At 55.6% G+C, this 15715-nt stretch overlaps 1 protein-coding gene across 3 annotated transcripts; it reads left to right on the top strand.

The window, feature by feature from the left end:
- Positions 1-1431: 1431 nt before the first annotated feature.
- On the top strand, positions 1432-14716 carry GLI4 (GLI family zinc finger 4). 3 transcript variants are annotated; one of them, XM_077166616.1, is made up of 4 exons: positions 1432-1471; positions 3390-3554; positions 6155-6271; positions 13728-14716. In XM_077166616.1, exons 2-4 carry the CDS (start codon positions 3428-3430, stop codon positions 14606-14608), a joined length of 1125 nt encoding a protein of 374 aa, XP_077022731.1. In that variant the 5' UTR covers positions 1432-1471; positions 3390-3427; the 3' UTR covers positions 14609-14716. The 3 variants fall into 3 exon arrangements, with proteins under 3 accessions (XP_077022731.1, XP_077022732.1, XP_077022733.1); XM_077166617.1 differs by lacking the exon at positions 6155-6271; XM_077166618.1 differs by lacking the exons at positions 1432-1471; positions 3390-3554 and having other exon boundaries at positions 6155-8005.
- The last annotated feature ends 999 nt before the right edge of the window (positions 14717-15715 follow it).

Below are 15715 nucleotides of genomic sequence, written 5' to 3'. Positions count from 1 at the left end.
TCTGTTTTGTTTTGATTTTTAAATAGCAGCCATTCTAGTGGGTATGAAATGGTGTCTCGTTTTTTTTTTTCTTTCCCTTTATTAGAGAAGTTGTGAGTTTACAAAACCATCATGCATAAAATACAGGATTCCCATATTATTAACACCTTCCATTGACATGGATCATTTGTTACGATTGATGATAGCACATTTTTATACTATTGTGTATACATGTGCTATTAACTACAGACCATGGTTTAGCTTAGAGTTCACTGTAATAGTGTACTTACGCGGATTTAAAGAATGTTTAAATACTGTTACCATAGATACAACCTAGCATTTCCCATTTTAATCATATTCAGATATATATTTCAGTTCTATTATCACAATATTGTACTACTATAACCACCATCCACTACCTAAATATTTCCATCATTCCCAATAGGAACCCTGTACATTTTAAACCTTAACTTCCCCTTCCCTGTCTCTACTTCTACAGTTTCACCCTCTTAACTTGCTCTTTCTTACTAAAGAAATAATTCAGAGAGGTGACTGGGTCCAGGGAGAGGAGAGACGGCGCCTGCTCCGCCTTCACCACCACCACCTCCCCCCCCCCACCCCCACCCCCCACCCCCGCTTTCTTTCAGAGTCCCAGGTAACTGTCTGCAGCCCCGCTCGGGACATGAAGCCTCCAGAGGCTACGAGGCCTCCCAGACTCGTGCACCGCAGGGTTTTAGCAAAGAGGGTGAGGCCTGAAATGTCCGCGGGGCTGCAGGTGGAGCGGGGACCACAGGTGGAGTGGGGCTGCAGATGGAGCCGGGACCACAGGTGGAGCGGGGACCACAGGTGGAGCGGGGCTGCTGGTGGAGCGGGAACCACAGGTGGAGCGGGGCTACAGGTGGAGCGGGGCTGCAGGTGGAGCGGGGCTGCAGGCGGAGCCGGGACCACAGGTGGAGCGGGGACCACAGGTGGAGCGGGGCTGCAGGTGGAGCGGGGACCACAGGTGGAGCGGGGCTGCAGGTGGAGCGGGGACCACAGGTGGCGCGGGGACCACAGGTGGAGCGGGGACCACAGGTGGAGCGGGGCTGCAGGTGGAGCGGGGACCACAGGTGGAGCGGGGCTGCTGGTGGCGCGGGGACCACAGGTGGAACGGGGACCACAGGTGGAGCGGGGACCACAGGTGGAGCGGGTCTCAGCGCGCCCAGAGCATGGGGGAAAGAGAGAGAAGGCTAGCAAGGACGGAGGAGCAGCGCCTCTGCACGGGGCACGGAGACGGGGGCCCGGTCAAGTTCTGGGGATTGTAGACCCGGGGCCGCCAGGCCTGGCTGGGGAAGACTGGCCACCCGGCCGCGCCGCTAAAGCCACCGAGCGACGCGGCCCTTCCCGCGCCTAGAGCGTCCCGGAAGCGATCGCGGGGGCGGGGCCTGCGGCGGGCGGGGCGCGGCGCGCACTTCCTGCGGCGCGCACGGGCGGCCACCTCGGGGCTCGGAAGGTGAGTGGGCATGGGCCCGGGCGGCGGGGTCGGCGGCATGGGGCGCCGGAGGCCTCCCGGGCGTGCGGCCGTTCTGGGTACCCCGCGGGTACGGCTTGGGCGGCTGCGCGGCCCAGAACGGCCTCATCTGACCCCGCCCCGGTCGGCTGTGCCGACCCCTACGGAGCCGCCCCTCGCCCTGACCTTGGCCTCGGGCGCCAGAGCCGGGTGCTGAGGGTCTCGGAAGCAGAAGCGGGCCGCAGAGCGCTGGCTTTTGGCTATAGGGGGCTTTCCGTTTGCGGGGCGACGGTTGTCGCTGTCCCCGTTGTGCAAATGGGAAACAGCCCAGGAGAAAGCCCCCTGGCCTGAGGTCTCACGGCTACATGGTGTAGAGGCGCCGGACCTCAGCCGGGGCAGGCCGCTGCGCTCTGCGCCCGAGCTCTCCGAGATACTGCCCTTTCCCACGCGACACAGAACTCCGGGCCGGGCGAGGGGCGGAGGAATGTTCGCTTTCGACCCGGGGGGCGTTTGGGCCCCACTCCCTCTTCAGCCTGTTGCAGCCGCCTGGGGTGGGACCTACTGCAGCTGACCCTGGCATCCGTGGGACTAAAGGGCTTCCATCCTTGACCCCACCTCCAAAGCAGGCAGTGCACGTGCCCTTTTCCCAGATGGGGGTCCCCCTGTATTAACTAAGTGACTTAAGATGTTATTGATTGAGGCTGTACTTTTTTTTTTTTAATCTGAAATAAGTGTGTCTTTGCAATGCCAATGCAAGGGAGAGCACGGCCAGTATGAAATAATATTATTCAAAACTCTTGGCTAAGGCGATTTTGTATTTCTTAGCAGTTCTTCAAAGCAGCCTGTTGGGAATTTTAAGATATACGTGTAAATCTGCAGTGGAAAAAGTTGTGACCTCTTTTATTCACGATAAAATCTAAAATCCTGTGAAAAGCCATTGGTTGCGGCTGGGACTGGGTGATTTTCTGGTAAAAACACTAATGTATTATTTCATCTCCATCTAGTAAAAGATATACTTGTACACTGTTTTATACTTGTATTTCATGGTATTAAAACAATGCAGTTAAAAAAAAAAAAGATGTTACTGAGGTGGTTGGGGACCTAAATACCATGTCTGCACACACACACACACACACACACACTCCACCTGTGTCCACCTTACCAGGCTGTCTTGCCCCTTTTCACCTTGAGGGAATGAGGTCTGCCCAGAGGCCGCAGCATGATGTGGCGACTAGATTGAGGCTACCTCCCTTGCTTTCTTGAAGCACTTCCCATCTGCAGCCCTTGTGGAACGTCCTTACCACCTTCCCCTTTACATCCCAGAATAGAGTCTCTACTTTATCACAATATGGAAGGAAAAAAACACACACACAAAACCCTCTCAACACAAGCTACTCAAGCCATCTCTGCAAACCAAATTAAGGGAAAATATGTCTGACCCAAAGGAGTCTGGGGTGCTGGGGGCAGGGCCTGAGTGGGATGACTGAAGCCTGCGGCCGGAAGAGTCTTCTAGGAACTTCTCTGCTCTGCTTTTCAGGAAAAGCTTCCTTAAGATTTAATCTACAGCCCTTCAGCTCCAGCGGCCAAGTTTCAGGTTCTTTCCCTCGCCTGGGCCAGTGGCTCCAGCTGCAGTGCGGGAAGTTTTCCTGGAAGAGCCAGGATGCATTTCTCAGTAGCCAAGGCTTTGGGGAAGGACATTGTCCTTGTCAGTCGCTGTGCTCTGTACACGGTCCTTGAAATGCCCCTTACCGAGAGAGCAGGCCAGGTCCCAGACGCTGTGTAACCCGTGTCTTCACCTGCTCTCCCTCTGGCGTCCTCGTTTCCCTCACTGATTGTTGAGCCCCTTCTCACCTGGCACTGCTTGGGAGCCGGCCTGCCACCCGTGACCCCCTCATCCTGCCATGATTTTCATTTTCCCCAGGTCCCAGGTGTGCACACCTTCAGGAGGCCTCGGGGAAGATGGCGGCCCTGGGGGACGACCAGGAGCCCCCTCCTGCCACGTCCCCTGTCAGTGTCTCATCACCAGGGACACCTCCTGGAGCCCACCACCACAAGGCGCTGCGCCACCTCCGTGATCGTCCACATGGTACTGCCCCAGCAGGCTTGCGCTCCCCTCCCCACCGCTGCCCCTTGCACACCACCACAAACCTCCTACCTCACCCTGGCCAATTACAAGGCCATAAACACCTCTGCTGGGCGTGGGTGTGTGTTCTGCACCCTCAGGACTGAAGAGGTGGTGGGGGTCTAGGGAGAGTGCAGGCGTGAGCTGAACCTCAGACATCCGCAGCTGGGGGAGGGAAGGATAACTGGAAGTCGCCTCCCCGCTCTGAGCCTTTGTTTCTGAGCCAGGAAAACAGGAAGTTCTCAGAGCTCCTGCCAGCCTAGTTTGGGCTGTGGTCCCAAGGGACCTGCAGTGATGAAACCGTGGCCTCTCTCCACCCCCAGTGAGGCGGCCTGTGGTCTCCTGTCAGGCCAGGGGCGCCAAGGTGGGAGGTGGTCTGGAAGGCCTGGCCTTGTGCCCTCACAGCTGAGCTTGTCGGCTAGAAAATGAGCTGTGATGGCAGAATAAGGACCCACGCCAGGACCCCTGCACCGGGCCCTGCAGCCAGTGCCAAGCCCAGGAGTTGGGCTGCTCTGTAGGCTTCCTGCCCTTGGTGGGTCTACCCTGAGCAGGGTGGAGTGAAGAAGCTGAAGCACACGGTGCCGTGGAGACCCCTGCCATGTACTGAGAAGCAGCCATGCCATGCCGGGGGCTGAGTGGCCTGGTCACCTTGGCCCTTGGTCGCAGCCCTTTGGGTGAGTCCTGATGGTCGCCCAGTTATCAAGGAGGCAGCTGAGACCCAGAGAGATTATTTAGCTTGCATGGGTGATACAGCTGGGAGTGAGGGGTTCATCCAGGTCACAGCCAGGAGTAGGGACCATCCAGTTCAGCTCCAGCACTGCCACCCAGCTTCAGGAACCTCCCTCCACTCTGACACCTGCACAGCACTGTCCATGACTGGCACAGGGCAGAGCTGTGTCTCCAAGCTCTACTTCCTGGGTTCATACTAGATAACATTGTGGGGCAGGCATGGGGGATGGAGCTGGCACTGCCCGGAAGGGGTCCAGGTGTCCCCAGGCATATATTCTGAGCTAGAGGCTGGAGGAATTGGAGCTGGGCCCTGCAGTGGAACAGCTTCTGTACCCCACTTCCATGCCAGCTGCTACCCCAGGCCCCGAGCCTCTGTTCTTTGCTCAGTGGGAATTTCCAGCCAGGGCTGTACCTTAACTTTCTCACATGACCCTCACCAAAAGGACACTGAGGCTCAGAGCCGAGCAAGTGGAAACCAACCAAATTCAGACCAGGCCAGTTGAACTTGCGCCACACTCTTGACCACTCCTTGGGCCTCCTCTGGAGGGCAAATCATGGCTCCTCTGTGTGTTGATGGGGGGTTCTGTTCTGGCAGGGGAGGTGGGCAGATCATCTTGGGATGGCGTGTGAACAGAGAAGAGGGCAGCACAGGGGGTGCAGGATGGGGAGGGGGACCTGGGACACAGGCTCCCTGCAGAGGCTACATGTCCAGCCTGGGCCCCGAGCTCTTGGCAGGCAGGCTTGGGTCCCCTGACCTGCTGACAGACCGTGGGCCTGGACCAGTCTGCTGTGGGGAGCCACTGCTGCGGGAGGGGCTGTGGGCTGCCTTCAGGGTCAGGTCCTACAGGAGAGGTAGGGGGCGGGGGTCCGGCTCCAGAGGAAACAAATCAGGTTGGCCACATAGAGCCAAGATGTGGAACCAGTGGGAGAGAGTCCAGCAGTGAGGTGGGGGCCTGCCTGCCTGGCCTCCCAGGCCCCAGGAAAGGCTCTACAAGGTGGGGCAGGTGGCTGCTGATGGGGGGCAGGGATGGTTTCTGTCTCCTTGCCCAGGGTAGGGGGGCAAGGGGCTCCAATTGTTACCGACAGAGGTGGTGAGTTTTCTGCCTGATGCACTCAAATGACCAATTCCTGAGACCCCCCAGAGTTTCAAAGAGAGAAAGAGTTTATTGCTAGTCCCATAGTTGGATATCAGCCTTAGGTGAGCTTGGCCTCTGAGGACAAGCCACACTTTGTGACTCCGAGCGGTCAGTGGGCCACACAGTGGACCTCCAGGGGCTTTGGGACACAGGCTACTGGGGAGAGTGGACCACCAAGTTGGAAGTGGTCTGTGGTGTCAGAGGCTTACCCATCTGTGGACATGCCCTGGGCCTCCATAGTGGGGCCTGGCGCCTGGTTGGGTCAGCAGGAGTCTGGAGGGGCCGTGACAGGAAGGCCTCAGGCAGCTCTGGGATCTCAGGGCCCCAGGATGTAGGGCTGGGGTAGGAGGGGGTGCAGTCTCGGAGCCAGGCTGGAGGCTGAGGAGCAGGATTATCATTCCAGGGCAGTCTCAGTAGGATGTGGGGAGGGGGGCAGGAGCCCTGATAGGGAGCTAAGACCATGGGAAGGGTTCCTGGAAGGTGACTCCTGAACTGTTTTAGGGAGGAAAGCAAAGGGCACTCCTGCAGGAGCACCAAGTAGAGGGCAGCTACCGTCTGGGGTCGGGCCACCTTGGCTGCAGAGGGTCTGGGGTTGGAAGGGTAAGGAGTGGACTGGGGAGCAGGCAGTCTGCTCTTGGGGGGATGGGAGGAGCAGAGGTGGGCAATGGGAGATGGACCACAGTCCCCCATTCCCCCCAGGCTCCCCCAGCTCCAGCCCAGAGGAGCTGTCCCAGCCACAGAGGGAAGAGGGGCTGTTGGACCTGAATCTCCAGGATGTGCGGGAGGTCGAGATTGGGAGGGATACCTGCTGGCCTGGTGAGTGAAGGATTGCTGCTGGACAGGGCGGGGCTGGGGAGCGGGGGCCCTGCTTGGACCCAGCACAAAAGCACCTTTACCTGGAGCAGCTTTGAACCAGGAGCCCATCTTTGGCCACCCCCACTGCCAGGACCCCTTCTCAGTCCCCCTCCTCTGCTCCCATCTGTAATTCCAGTCTCATCTCAGATAATTCCTGAGGCTATGACCCTTCGCCTGAGCCCCAGACCCTGCAGCCACCTGCTCCCGATGGCTCCTACAGGGCCCCCACACTGGACACATCCCAGCAGGGACTCATCTCCCTGCACCACTGTCCTTGGGCTTGGGCCCCTGCCTGCTGGCACCCTGGCCCACCCGGCTAGCAGGTGGGGAATCACCCTGGGTTCCCTCCGCTGCCTCTCTGCAGTGGCCCAGTCCTGGTAACCTCTGATCCCCAACTCCCCCTGCCTAGACGCCCTTTGAATATGAGCACAGGTCAGCTCAAGTTCCAGAAGGATTTCACTGTGTTGAGGCCCCCACCCACCATTAGGAGATCTCAGGAGCAGGTCAGAGGTTGGGCCAGGACACGGGTTGTGCCAGGAAGTTGGCTGGTGCTCTCAGGACAACACCCATAGGGAGGGGGTGGGGGTGGGGGAAGGGGAAGTGGGCAGGGGGAGTTGAGCTGTGATGCCACAGAGACTGCAGCCAGCCCCGCAGCGAGTTCTGGAGCTGGGGTGGCCCGTAGAGCTGTCCCCAACCTGGCACGCCCTTGGCCATCAATGCACAGCCCCAGGAGGTGATGGCCCGAAGCAAAGAAGCCCCCTTCCTGAGAGGTTTCTCCACAACCTGCTTGATGTTTTGAGTTGCATCCCTCATTCTGGTGGGGACTGCCCTGTGCATCGAGGAGTGTGTAGCAGCCCCCATCATCCCTGTTGGGTACCTGTGGTGACCCCTGGGAGATACAGCTCCCCCTCCCTCCCTCCACCTCTGATCCACTGGCCTGAAGCAGTAGAGCTATGCCCAGGGAGAGACTGAGCCATGGGCATCTGGGGGGGTCAGGGCAGTCCCCTGCAGCGCCCACTGCCCCCACTCTCCCCGACATCCTGACTGCTCAGAGCCCATCGTTTCACATACCATTCTCAGTACCTGTGGGGATGGCACTCTCAGGATTCTGTCTGGTGTATTTTCTGCTGGAGATAGGCAAGAGGAGGGCTCGTGGGGTAGCTGCAGTGCCTCGGTCCCCCTGCTGCCCATTCTGGATTTCCTGCCCCCAGCACACCTGCTGGTCCAGGCACTAATGTGGTCGGGGATGGGGGTGGAGTGCAGACTCTCCCCGAGCCTATGCCTCTGGGCTCTGTGCCCTTCTGAGGCGGAGCTCCTTGGCTATTTGCCCTCCAAATTCATCACCAGGCTACAGAAGATGCCTGCCCAGGTCTCCTGAGGCTAGCACATTCCTTCCTGCCAGCCTCCTGTGACATCATCAGGTCGGTCAGCTCTGCTGCTCTTAACAGCTCCTCCCCTCCCCTGCCTCTCAGCCACAAGGTGGCACAACTCGGCAGTTGTCTTCCTGTACCCCCAGAGGACATGCCCCCAATGGGAGCCAGCACACTAGACCCACAGAGCCCAGATGTGTGGAGGCACATCTTCCCCTGATTGGCCAGTGGGAGCAGGGCCACTTCTCCTTCCCCCACATGTACTTGGTCTCTACAGAGGATGATAGCAGATCAGGGTCCGTGTCAGCTGTGCAGCAGCAGCCAGGTGAGCCTTGGGGAGTGGGAATGTGCTGTCCTACCCATGCGCACCTCCATCCCCACCCCATCGTGCTCCATCAATGCCCTGGGGGGTGGAGGTACGACAACGGCCACCAGGAGGCATTGGCGCATAAGCGTACGACAACGGCCACCAGGAGGCATTGGCGCATAAGCATGGTGATGGATATTTGGCATCATTGGGGGTATGGGCACAGTGGCGGGACACCTGGAGTCGTCGGGAGCACAAGCCTGGTGACAGATGGCGTCTTCGAGGGTATGAGTGCAGTGACGGGCCACCTGGTGATATGGGGGGGCATGGGCATGGTGATGGCCGCCTGGTGACATGGTGGGGTGGGCATGGTGACGGCCACTGTACTGGATTGCTTGGTGCTTCTTCCCAGGTAGACAACCTCACACTGGATGTCCACCCTCACAGGTCCACCCCCACCCCTCCCTCACCTCCTTCCCCTCATCTCAGTCTTTGTCTTTCTAGACCCCTGTCTTTCCACTAAGCCATTTGTACTTCGTGGTCCTGACCATGTTCTTTTTTATCTTTATTTTATTTTGAAATAATTCCAAACTTAGAGGACAATTGCAGAAACAATACAAACCCTACACAGAGAACTCCAGCATACCATTACTCCAGATATTCAAATCTACCAATTTAACATTTTGTCACCTTGGAATCTTTCTTTCTTTTCCCCTCTTCCTCCCTCCCTCCATCCCTTCCACCTTCCATCTATTTTCCCAACATTTGAGAGCAGGTTGCGCACTTCATTCTCCTTGAACACAATACTTCCATGTAGATTTCCTACAAGCATTTTTTATGTAATCACCTTAAGTGCAGTTAGCAAGTTCAAGAAATTTATGTTGATATAAAGCTTACAGCCTTTATTCCAATTTTGTCTTATGTCCTTTTGGGCCTTTCCTCTATCCTTGGATCCCATTCAGTGCCATATATTGCATTTAATTGTCATTATCTCTTGAGTTTTTCTTTCTCCTTTTTTTTAATTGTAGAAACATATGTAGACCATAAGTCTTGCCATCCCAACCCCTCACAAGGATGCCATTCAGCACAATTAATCACATTGACGATGTCACAGTCCCCTTACCACCACCACCATCCATGAAGAATTTTCCCTCCACCCCAAACCAAAACCCTATACTCAGTTTACATGAACCTGCATTATTCCTGCCCCCAGCCCTATCCCTGGTAAGCCATACTCTACTTTCTGTCTGAGTTTGCATATTCTTTGATACTTTCTTTGTGATTACCATAGGGCTTAAATTTAATATCTTCAGTTTATAACAATCTCATTTGCTTTGTTACCAACTTAACTTCAATACTGTTCACGAGCTATGTTTCTGTATCCCTTTGTCCCCCACTTTAATGTAGTTCTTGTCACAAATTACATAGTTAATCATTGAGTCCCAAACCATTGACTTATTATATTTTATGCATTTGCCTTTTAGATTCTGTAGGAAGTAAAAAGTGGAGTTAAAGACCAAAAATAGTAATGGCATTTATATTTACTAGTGTCATTATCCACACTGGAGAACTTTATTTCTACATGTGGCTTCAATCTATTGACTATTATCCTTTCCTTTCAACCTGCAGAACTCCTTGCCGCATTTCTTGTAGGGCTGGTGTAGTGGTGACAAAGTCCTTCAGCTTTTTTTTTTTTGTCTGGGGAGCTCTTAATCGCTCCATCCTTTTTGAAAGACAGTTCTGCTGGATATAAAAATCTTGGTTGGCAATTTTTTGCTTCTAGCACTTTAAATATGTCATGCCACTTCCTTCTTTCCTTCATGGTTTCTGATCAGAAATTGGCACTAAATCTTATTAAGGTCCCCAGTATGTGACAACATTGCTTTTCTCTTGCAGCTTTCAGAATTCTCTCTTATCTTTGGCATTTGACAGTTTGATTTAATATTTTGAGGTGTGACTCTATTTGGGTTTATCCTGTTTAGAATTCATTGAGATCTTGTATGTGTATATTTTTGTTTTTTGCTAACTTTGGGGAGATTTCAGCCATTATTTCTTTGAATATTCTTTCTGCCTCTACTCCTTCTCTTTCTAGAATTCCCACAATGCTTGATGTTGTTCTCAGGCTCTGTTCACTTTTCTCTTTCTGCTCTTCAGACTAGGTGATTTCAATTGCCTTATCTTCAAGTCTGCTGATTCTTCTGCCAGCTCCAGTGTACTTTTTTTTTTTTTTTTTGCATGGGCAGGCACCGGGAATCGAACCCAGGTCTCCGGCATGGCAGGCGAGAACCCTGAGTGCTGAACCACCATGGCCCACCCTCCAGTGTACTTTTGAACTCCTCTAGGGAGTTTTACATTACTGTTATGATCTTTGACTTTGGTTCTTTTTTTCATAATATCTCTATTGATACTGACTTTGTGTTCAACCTGCTGTTTTCCTGATTTCCTCTAGTTTTTTGTCCATATTTTCTTTTAGCCCTTTGAGCATATTTAGGACTCTTTTTTTTTTTTTAAGTCTTTGTCTAAAATGCCCAGGTCTGTTTCTCCTCATGAATGGTTTCTGATGCTTTAATCTTCTCCTTTACCTGGGTTATCACTTCCTGTTTTTGTTTTTGTTTTTTTGTAATGCTTTATTGAAAGCTGGGCATTTTGATATTTTAGCATGTTATCACTGGATTTTAGACTTTGGGGCATGTACCTCTTAAGCTTGTATCCAGCTAGTATTATGACAGAGCTTTCCTTGAATGTCAGGAGCTAACAGAAAAAAAAAAAAAGAAGAAGAAAAAACACCTTTCCCGACTTTTGCAGGTTGACCTGTGCCAGTGCTTTCCTTCAGAGCTTATCCAAACAGTGAGCTTGCAGAGTAGCTCCAGGCCAAAGCATAGAGGCCTCCTGTTCCTTTCTGTGCATGCTTTTTGTCTTGGACATGTATGTATGGCCCTAGGAATTCTCCAATTTACATGGTTTTGAATTTCTCTCTCCCCTAGGAAACAGTTTCCTCGTGATCCTGGGCACTGACCTGTATCTCTAGGGTCAGCAATCCCTTGTCCCAGGCGTCCACTTGACTTCTTCCCCAAAGCATTATGTAGGAGAGCTAAGTGAGCTGCCTTCTATACACAGAGCAGATTCTGGGACAGCGACTCCCTCAAGCCATGGCCAGAGGGATTGGGTCAGCCATACATGGCCCAGTATGTGCTCAAGAGTGACTCAGCTCCCTCTGGACTGGGAGCATAGTTAGCTCCAGGCTGAGCTGGTGAGGATAGCAGAGGGGCCAGGTGCCACCCTGGGCACTAGGAGATTGTCCCACTTCCAAGCTCTGTCTGGCTCTGGGCCTCCTTAGGTGGGTGGAGCGAGATGTGGTGTCTGCCCTTCGCTGTGGAGTTGGCCCATGCATCCAGACCACTGGCCTGGCAGCCCCCAGCCACCATGCAACATCAATCCAGTCCTGGAGAGCCTGAATCTTGGCTTCTGGTGAACTTACCACCTCTTGCCGTCAATAGTGGACCAACAGGATATTCTGTGAAAGATTCAGATAGCCGAGGTCACTGTGGGGCCAAATTAGGACCCAAGGTGGGAGAGTTCACAACCTCTGGTGGTAAAAGCCAGATCGTGGTGCCGTTCCTTCCGTTTGGGATGGAGAAGAAAACCATCCTGCCCTCTGGGGCCACCCGCCCCATGCCCAGCACCGTCTGGCCAATGCAAAGCAAGCATCCCTCACGGAGCTTCTCATGGTGCCGAGCCTCTCCCCAGTCCCCCAAATATCTTCCAGCCTTAGTGGTACAGCCTCGCCCACATCCCTGAGTCTTCAGCCCCAACTGTGCCATCCACCCTGCTTTTTTGCTTTTACTGCAGTGACCAGGCTAGGATCTGTATCCCGGGAGGTAAGTTCGTACCCTTACCCAGCTCTGTCTACCCTTAGATTGATTCTGCACCCTCAGAGGCCCTCCCATGGGTCCCCTCCCAGCCTCTGGGAGGACAGCTGGACAGGCCCATGGGGCCTTCCAGGCAGCCCCTCAATCCCTCCCAGATGCCACTTCTCTCACTGGCTCATATGCTGTTTGTTCCAGGTCCTTGGTCTGCTGTCCAGCAGGGACTGAGGAGCCAAAGCTCTGCAGTCTTCCAGCAAGGGGCATTGGTCATTAGCGAGGGGAGTTGCGTGGGTCAGGACTCAGCCCAGCATCCTCTGGCTGCAGCCAGGGTCTCAGCCTCCAGTTGGGGCCTGCCTGTGGCCCAGCACACTGCTGTGCTTTCAAACGTGTCTGTTGTGCAGCACCAAGGCCTCACGACCAAGCCATGGGCCCCAGCCCGTCCTGCCTTCCAGTGCTGCTGGGGGTGTTCTGGCTGCCACACAGGGCCTTAAATTGGTGACCCTTCATCTTCTGTCTTTCATTGTGGACACTAACACGTGGATGGCTCATAGCTGGCTCTGTTCTCCTTATGGCCACTGCTCCCTGAAGAAATATCCCACGGTGCATCTTGGCCACCAAAGGCCCAAGGCAGACTGTGGGGCTCTCTGTATGGCCTGTGTGTCCTGCCTACCTGCTGGCCAGGGTCCCAAGCATGCTCTCAGCACAACTGTTCCGAAGGGGGTGGGCAAGGGGTGGTGGGCTGCGATGCAAATGACACAGAGGTCTCGGCCACCTCCTCAGAAGCTCTGGAACTGGTATGGCCTACAGGCTTTCCCTATTGAGACCAGCCTTCACTCCCGGCCGTTGGATGTGCTTATCCAGGAGGGCGAGGTGGCCTCCACGGCATCCTCTGGAGCAGGGGCATGTCATCTGCCCAGCAGATGGGCAGGGTCTATCCTGCCCCCTCAGCCTGGCCTGTGTCACCCTTGGGCTGTGTCACTGGCCACCTGCTGCTGCTTACTGCCCCCTCGGCCTCCAGGGTTGTGTTCCAGTGTCGCCCTCAGTATCAACCCTGCAGGTCCGGGAGGGCAACATCCATGCAGGCCTCATCTCCAGAGCCCAGTGCAGGGTCCGCACACAGGTGTGGGATCTGCCCACCAATTCAGGGCTGCTGTGACCACTGTGGCCATGTCCAGCCGCTCAGACATCTTTAACAGTCCCACCTGTACGCAATCATTCCTGAAATCCCACATCCCTTGGCTACTGCCCGTCTCCCTTTGCGGCCAGCATGTTGCTGAGCCACCCAGTCGGGAGTCCCACTCTTCTACCTGCACTCATCTTGGTCCCCAGAGGCCATGGTGTGAAATTGGAGACCCTAGCAATTTGGGCTCTCAGCCGTCAACTTGCTCAGATGCTTTCCACAACCCACTTCTTCCTTGATTTTTGGTTCCCGGCTCTGCTTCTGCATCCCGGTCCATGGTGGCCAGATTTCTGCCTCTAGCCCCCTATCTACCTCATGTGCATGTGACTGCCACTTTTTAGCCTCCACTCAGGTCTATGGGCACCTGTGCCTACACACGTTCCCCTCCCCTGCTGCCCCATGCAATAGCAGCTCTGTCCTTGCTGGGGCTTAGGCCTGTCAACCCGAGCTCACCAGGCCCCATCTGAGGCCACAGCCAAACCACACGCTGGCTTGAGCCACCTCCTGGAGAGTGCGCCTGCTCAGTCTCTTCCCCACCTCTGCTAGTTCCAGGTGTGTAGGTTCCCAGAGAGGCCGCCCTGTCCCTCCAGGTGCTTGGCTTTCTCCTTTTCCGCAGGTTGGTTGGGCCCGGGAGGGACCCTGAGCAGTTGGCGGACAGGGAAGGGGAGCTGCTAGCAGCCTCTCTATTTTGCAGGTTCTGAGTCCGAGCCCGAGACGGCGCCGTCGTCCCCCCAACTGGAAGGGCCTGAGGACGAACAGGGTCAGGACGGGGAGGCGCTGAGAAGCCTCCTGAGGGACATTTCTCGCAGGCCCCAGTGTGGGGACAGCCTTGGGCCGGAGGCCGGCTCAGCGCCCGGGGCCGCGCCCCGAGCCCCGCGGAGGGGCAGCTGGCACATGACGCTCGTTCCCCCGGGCTCCCCTGGGACCGCGGGCGGGGAGCGGGAGCCGGACCTCGGGACGCGGCCAGGCGGTCCGCGAGGTGGGAAGCCGCACCGGTGCGAGGTTTGCGGCAAGAGCTTCAGGTACAACTCGCTGCTGCTGAAGCACCAGCGCATCCACACGGGCGAGAAGCCATACGCCTGCCACGAGTGCGGCAAGGCGTTCCGCGGCTGGTCTGGCTTCATCCAGCACCGGCGTGCGCACACCGGCGAGCGGCCCTACGAGTGCGGCCAGTGCGGCCGCGCCTTCAGCCACAGCTCGCACTTTACTCAGCACTTGCGAACGCACAACGGTGAGAAGCCCTATAAGTGCGGCGAGTGCGGCCAGGCCTTCAGCCAGAGCTCCAACCTGGTGCGCCACCAGCGGCTGCACACGGGCGAGCGGCCCTATGCCTGTAGCCAGTGCGGCAAAGCCTTCATCTGGAGTTCCGTCCTCATCGAGCACCAGCGCATCCACACCGGCGAGAAGCCCTACGAGTGCGCGCAGTGCGGCAAGGCCTTCCGCGGCCGCTCCCACTTCTTCCGACACCTGCGGACCCACACGGGCGAGAAGCCCTTCTCCTGCGGGGCCTGCGGCAAAGCCTTCGGCCAGAGCTCCCAACTCATCCAGCATCAACGCATCCACTATCGGGAGTAGCCTGGGACAGTTCCGGCACCGGGAGGATTCCAGAGGGATTAGCCGCCGCCTCCCGACCACCGCCTTGCACTGCATGCTGTGTCCCTAATAAATCTTTTTTTGATTGAAGGAAGTGGGTGCTGGCTCCCAGCTGGCGTGAGGCTTCCTTCTACCATGAGGGTATGCTCCAGGAGAGGAGAGACCTTTTTCAGGACCTGCCACACGGAGGTCTCGTGTAACCTCCGACCCCTGCGACTGGGCAGCCGCTGAGGGGACACTGAGGCCTGGAGGTGTCCTGATGCAACCAGAACCTTAATCAGGAGTAGTCACCCTGCCTGACGCTGTAATTCAAAGGCCTGTGCTTCAAGAGGTGCCCCCACTCTCTCCCTGGTACCAAGTGCAGGCCTGGGTTCACTGCCTGCCCTCTATGTGGACGAAGGATCCCTGGCCATACAGTCCCCTTAGATTGGTGGGCATCTCTTGCTACTCCATTCCATCTGCACCACCTCTTCCCCGTACATAGATATCAGATCTGCTGTATGAACCTTGTGCCTACTTGTCTCCCTCCAGGTCCTAGGGCTATCTTGAGGCCATCAGGCTGAATGGAATAGGCCTCCTATTTCATGGGATCTTGTTTCGTGGGAGTCAAGAAAACTAGGCTCAGCAGAACTCACAGGGGGAGTTTCAATTATATCACCTGGTGATCTTGCTGAAAATCAGATTCCCAGACCGCATCCCAGGGTATACAGATTCTGAAGGCCTAGAATAGTCAGGGAATCTGGATTTCATTCAAGCATCCCAAGTGTTGTTGATAATAGGTTTGGGAATCTCTGGTCTCACCCAAAGCCTCAAAACAGGAGCTTCTGCCCTACTCAGACATCCCCTGGAGAGGCAGTGTGAATTGTTAGCCTCTGCCTTTCACCTCCAAGCAGTCAGACCCAGTCCAGCCATCAGAAGAGCCTTCGGGTACCTAAACGCAGTGGCTGTCCCCAGTGACCATCTCCCATCCCCTGGGGCTCTTTTCTAAGTGCTCTGCTCCTTTAGCTGTTTGGAGGTTCGTGGACTTGCCTTGGTGTTGGAGGGTAATGTTCTCACCCCAGTTCAAACCACCACCCTCCATCTCTCTCC

The sequence above is a fragment of the Tamandua tetradactyla genome, chromosome 6 (assembly GCF_023851605.1).
Source record: "Tamandua tetradactyla isolate mTamTet1 chromosome 6, mTamTet1.pri, whole genome shotgun sequence".
Lineage (NCBI taxonomy): Eukaryota > Metazoa > Chordata > Mammalia > Pilosa > Myrmecophagidae > Tamandua > Tamandua tetradactyla.
Note: the sequence above shows the minus strand (reverse complement) of the source record. Positions and strands in the feature narration are given on the sequence as shown.

What these genes read in the sequence shown, in the direction of transcription:
- GLI4 (XM_077166616.1), top strand. Translation starts at nt 3,428, where the DNA reads ATGGCGGCCCTGGGGGACGACCAGGAGCCCCCTCCTGCCACGTCCCCT. An exon ending in CCTCCGTGATCGTCCACATG is followed by an intron (nt 3,555 to 6,154) that starts GTACTGCCCCAG and finishes CATTCCCCCCAG; the next exon opens with GCTCCCCCAGCTCCAGCCCA. An exon ending in GAGGGATACCTGCTGGCCTG is followed by an intron (nt 6,272 to 13,727) that starts GTGAGTGAAGGA and finishes TCTATTTTGCAG; the next exon opens with GTTCTGAGTCCGAGCCCGAG.